The sequence below is a fragment of the Athene cunicularia genome (assembly GCF_003259725.1).
Source record: "Athene cunicularia isolate RWA chromosome 1 unlocalized genomic scaffold, athCun1 chr1_part2, whole genome shotgun sequence".
Taxonomy (NCBI): domain Eukaryota; kingdom Metazoa; phylum Chordata; class Aves; order Strigiformes; family Strigidae; genus Athene; species Athene cunicularia.
In genome coordinates, this window is record NW_020799092.1 from 3,864,656 (window position 1) to 3,870,655 (window position 6,000).

Sequence of the window (6,000 nt, forward strand, 5' to 3'; positions counted from 1 at the left end):
AAAATTATGCGATACAGGAATAGTTTTCTTAATTCTTGCAGTGCATAATGATATCTGAATGAGATTACAAATACAATCATTCATGGGATTCCCAACATAGTATGCCCTTCAGCTCTATACCAATTATACATGGGCACAAAGTATTTTACCTTACCTTTCTTCTTCAACCAAAAAAAAAAAAAAAAAGGATATTCTTATTTCTTCTTGCTGCTTTGGTGGGACTTACCGCTTCAGAATTATCAATGAAAGGGTCTGTTTCATCATAACCATAACCTATATCAATTAGATCCTGCAGGCGATCCTTCCGATGTTTGTGGGGCTTTCCACCCTGAAAACAAAGCAAGTGTCATATCATTTGGGAAATGGGTAACCAATATACTAAAGCCTACAAAACATAAGGCATTGGAGGGATGATGGTTATTCAAGGAATTACCAGTTTTACTTTCTTGGGTGCTTCCTTGAAGATGGTCTAGATGACTAATGAAAATTTTCACACAGGAATGAGTTCTGACAAACATGCTTTACTATAGCCTCACCAGAATCATCCCTGAAAGGTATTCACTAGCCACCTGGTTTCTGCGTGACCAAGATCTTTCTTGAGGATGCAAGGCCACAGCAGAAAGATAGAAGGGATTATTTGCACTAGTGTTTACTGAAGCTTTTCACCTTTCCCAAGAGAGTTCCTCCAACCTCTGTCCCAGAACATAAGCAGTCATGATACGACAACAATTAAGATGTCTAGTTCCTGAGGCTGCAAATAGTACCCGTGCAAGTATTCGGAGAACTCAAATATGATTTCCATAAATTAACTGTGGCATGTAACCTAAGGTTTAAAGAACCTTTGCCCAACAGGACTAGGTGGCAAATGCAATGCCAATTTTGAAGAATTTTTCAAGGGCCACAGAAGAGTCTATAAACCAGTAAACCTGACCTCTGTATTGGGCAAGTTAATAGAAGTTATATAGAACAGAACCAATAGGCACAAGAAAACACATTCCAGAGCAGGAAAGAATTTTGGTAAAAGGAAGCAGTACTTCAAATGCTTTAAAAAAGGTCCAAAGATCTTTAAAGACAAGAAACTATCATGGGATAAGAGGGAAGGTCTACTCAAATGAATGTCTAGGTTAAGGCTAGGAAAGAAAGGATAGGAATAAATATTTAAATCTGTCAAAGAAAGTGAGCAGTGAAATCACCAAGGAATGTGTATTCATTTGTCTTTAGAAGCAACAGAGAGGGCTAACAGTGGTGGGGGTGTGATATGGCAAATTACTGAGGATAGTAAATAAAAAGACAACTGAAGAATCACTGAAAGACCTCACAGTTACTCTGAACTTCGTATGATAAATCATCAATTGAATTCAGTATCAATAAAAGCAAGGTAATCCACATAATGGAAGTGCAATCAAATTGAGAAAAAATACAGTGTGTTCCCAATTTGTTATGCTGCTCAGGAAGTTGTTACTGGCGTTGTTACACACAGTTCTATGACATTTACTCAACAACCAAGAGTTGTCAAAAAGGAAAAGAATTGGGACTTACGAAAAAAGGAACAGAGAACAAAACCAGAAGTCATCATTATGTCACTGATAAATTAGGGCACCCTACCATTAATATCCTTTCATTTAAAAAAAGAAATTAGAACAAAAAAATTGAATGGTAAGCCAACAAGGATGTTTAAAGGTAAAAACCACTGTTTCTGTGCAATAACAGAATGTTAAGACACTTCACCTGGGGAGCGAAAAGGCTGAATTTAGATGTTAGCATCAGAATCACATGCAGCATGCAGAACAGGAAATACTTCACTGTTTTTTACAATATAGAAACTACAGAGCACAAGTGAACTCATCAGGTTTAAACACAAAGTATGTTTTCATACAACAGCATCATGGTACTCAGTGCCATGAACACAATGGGAAATTCAGTGAACTCAAAATGATCTGGCAAATTTACAGCAGAAAGCTACGCAAAGGGCAGTTAAAACATGCAGCCTTTGGCTTTGGGAGAAATTAAGCCAAATCGCTAAACAGACACAGTGAAGTAATACTAGTGAACACTTACTATGTTATACTTTCAAGTATGAGTGACATTCCACTAGTGTCAGAGGACTATGCTACCATCCATTAGATGGACCTTTGTTTTGTTCCAGTAAAAATTCTTACATTATGTACAATATTATCACAGATTTAATATCATGTTTTTACAACACAGTGTTTGATTTTGTCTAGAGAATAACAGTAATCAAAAGAATGAAAATGGGAGCCATTTGGAACAGATTTTTATGCTGGTGTTTAAAACGTGAAGCAATTGCAAAAAACTTCTGAATAATCAAGTAAACAAATGGTACATTAACTTTATGCATCTTGTTTTATGAAAATGTATTTATTCATAGGCTTTTTCTTAGTATCTGCAAGATACATCCAGTATTGTACTGATTTGATTACAAGTACAGGAATTTATCTGAAAAGGAGGAGGAAGTCTTCAATGAAGACTGTTCTTCATGCACCAAATTTTTGAGAAGTACTGTCATACATGCTATGATTAAAAAGATTGTTCGACTCCATTTAAAATGGATATAGATAAGTAGTATCTAACTATATATTACTTTCTGCAAATTTGAAAAAACCCTCTACTACTTTCTCATACCACCAATGATTAACTTTTATGCTGCTACAAACCACTGTTAAAGAGAAGAGAAGAGAATGGGTATCTGCTTCATGGGGGTCCCTGTTCTAATTTAAACTAAGGAGCAAACATCTCACTACAAGAATCAGAAAATGGCTGGATGTTGTCAGAACACGAGCAATTGTACTGAGTCACTGTACAGAGATGCAATTCCTCTGAGCATGGATGGTAAGTAGAGACTGATGGTTCTCACTGGAAGAGAGAAAGGACAGGGAGTATCTAACACAAGAAGTATTAATCCCTTGCTGCTCTCCATGCTTAGTGGCCCTAACCTAATAAGTTATTCTTTATATAGAAGACATTGCCATTACAGGAATTTTGTAGGCTGAAGGACATAAGGTATGACAGAGAATGAAAGGCAAGAAATCAGAAGTGAAAATAGTAATCAAGATACAAGTGTGCCATGAGTTTAAACTGTTGTAAAATTATGTTTGTTACCTGCTGCTTTCTAACAGTTAAAAGTATCTATTTACCCCTTTTTATGACTACTGAGCACTGAACTCAAGTTTTCTTAAGTCTAATAACACCATGTTTTGTCCATAAATGTACATGTTTAGCTTTGATGTATGCTTAAATGTATATGTAAAATTAGATTGCTTCCACTACCACTCCCTCCTACATATATTGCTTTCATGCTCTACACTGACTTTCATCTGCTGCAGTTAAGCAACTTGTTCCAGGACATTATAAAATCCTTAACTTGTGTTATGGAAATGAGTTTTCTTCTAGAAAAGTACAGTTGAAACATTTTTCTCTCATGGTCAAAAAAAAAATTTATCATTCAACTGAAAAGCAAACAGTATTCTGGAACTGCCTTCCCCATTCACTGGGTTCCCCCAATCTCTCCAAAAGATGAAAATGATTCTGTTCAGTTTAAGGGTTTCTTTTGTTGTGTATCACAACAAACATGGCCTGAAATAGTGTTTACTTCTACAGAATGTATAGACTGGCTACTCAGAAAAATCTGCCTTTGCCACTAAAAACCCCAAATAAGTCAGACAAGAAAGATTTTAATATGTATATTAATAGTAAACAATACAAATGACTGCTCATTTCCCTTCTTTATTACTGAGGTGCTTCATTTGTAATCCAGAATATCAACATGCCTAAGCATGATGATGGGTTTTGATAGCCAGCTCAGAATTAATCATCCAACCCTACCCCATATGAATTCTTAGAGACCTGTTTGGGTGTGGTTTTAGTCAACATTTTCCAATTTCTACCTTCATTTATTAGTGAAAGCCTTTTTGTTACTACCTAGTGTTGTTCAAGTCATTCACACTACACTTTAGTAACTTTAGGCAGCTGGCAGCTACAAGATAAACTCATCAAGCAATGACTTACTATTCAACAATAACTTCCTATGGAAGCATTCCAAACCAGTCAGAAATTCATCAAGATTCATCAGTATTTAGCCCAAACAGAAAAGCTGTTCAGTAGCACACCACAGAATTACATAAAAGTTCTTTCCTCTGGCACAGTATTTATCATTAATATTGACCTGCATCTATTACTCAGTTGTATTTATAAAGAAAACTTTTCCAAGAAGAGCTTCACATGCTATATTATCCTATAGACAAATCTATTTAGCAGACTTGTCTAATAAGCCCACAGCAGCTTCAAGCTGCTTAAATGAAATACAATGATAGAGTCAGCTCTGAAATGTACAGAAGTCATCTGACACTACATTAGCAACTCTATTCAGGAAAATACCTGATGTTAACATCTCTGCAGCATCACTATTAAATATTTGTATATTTTAATACATATACAGTAACTCACATATTTTGCCTCGAACTTCTTGGCTAGCATTTCTACTTCATGCCGCTCATGTTGTTCATCATTAAATGGATCTTCTGAGTGAACCGATTTCTTCTGAAAAATGCAGAAGTTAAATATTCATTCCATAAGAAACACACAGAGTGCATCTAATAAAAACCTATTAAATGTTGATAAACAATGCTTTGATGACTAAGCACTCAATTTATGCTGAGTCCAAGTACCTTATTCTCTAAAAATTAGTTTTACCTGTTCAATTATCATTGTTACTTTTCCTCTACTGAGAGTACAAACAGAAAAGTTAATGAGAACCCAGACACTGAGATTTATATTTTCCCAAGCATTCCACTACAACCTCAACTGAAAGCATAAGCGAGCTATGGCCATTTGAGGTTCAAAGAGAAAGAACACTCTCTAAATACAACTCGTTTTCATTCCTACTTCCACTGGTGCCTCTTATTGGTGCTGTGATGCTTCTAGATGTACCTGGTACGCTAATGAGTAGGGAGGCAGACAGTAAAAAGCTCAGTAAGTTACAACCATAACTAATGTAACTCCTTTAACTCCTGTACTGTTATTTTTTTCTTCAGATAATTTCAGTAATCATAGCATGAAGTCCACAAGATTGCCACTATGGCAGCCACAAGGACAACAGAGATTTAATATCCCAGCTGTGCAAATAAGCAGGAAGTACCCCCCCCTTTCTTGAGAAAGAGGATTTCACTGACACAAAGGCATTGAGAAGTAATCAAGGGTATACACAGTGCTTTTCTTCTGAAAATAAGGTATGACAGAAAAACAGGGCTAACTTCTTCAAATTAGAGTTCACATAAAATACAGTAATTGTTGGAAGCGGGGGAAGGTACTAGGATGCTAAAATATGGAAGAATGAGGTTCTATTTTACAGAATTTTATGAATGGCAACTAACTTCACTGCACATGGAACACTCATCAATGAATAAATGAAGATTTATGGTAGACTAAGAACAAAAACACAACACTATATTCAGAAAAGCAAGATCCTTCCTCCACAGTATGAAAAGCCAATATATTGGCTAAATGGTGACCAAGTAACAACAGACTAGCTCAACAGTATCAAGACCAGCATAATGAAGGTAAGCTGAGCAAAACTGCAAACATCACAATTATCTTACATTATCTAAACTGAGTATTTAGAGAAAAAATTAATAGAGGTTATAGTTAATCCTAAAACATAAATTTAAGTTACATAAAAATTTCCTGTAGGCATAATATAAAATACTGTTCAGTTCATGCAATGCCATTTTTTCCACTTTTAGCTGGGAAAACCTATTCTGCATCATCTGCTAGGTGAATGTGAGTTTCAATTGTGAAACGAGACAAGGTTGAGGCCAGAGGTCAAGGAAAATTTAGTACTTAAGCATTAATTGGCCTCTCTTCACCAAATCCTCAAAGCTGTAGCTCACTATCACTTTGATCAGTTAAGCACTATTGAAATCTTGAATTCAAACAAGTTCTAGATGGTTTGTGAGGGCTCTGATAAACAACTCTCAGACTTTG

General features: G+C 35.7%; 1 protein-coding gene across 1 annotated transcript in view; it reads right to left on the bottom strand.

Annotated features, from left to right (window-relative positions):
• Positions 1–4,725, bottom strand: part of UBN2 (ubinuclein 2) — a 45,973-nt gene extending 41,248 nt beyond the window's left edge. Inside the window, exons 1-3 of the mRNA XM_026863192.1 lie at positions 4,711–4,725; positions 4,465–4,557; positions 227–328 (exon numbers count right to left, since the gene is read on the bottom strand). Of these exons, the coding sequence (XP_026718993.1) occupies positions 227–328; positions 4,465–4,557; positions 4,711–4,725 (210 nt within the window). The remainder of the gene's footprint in view (positions 1–226; positions 329–4,464; positions 4,558–4,710) is intronic.
• Between the last annotated feature and the right edge of the window lie 1,275 nt (positions 4,726–6,000).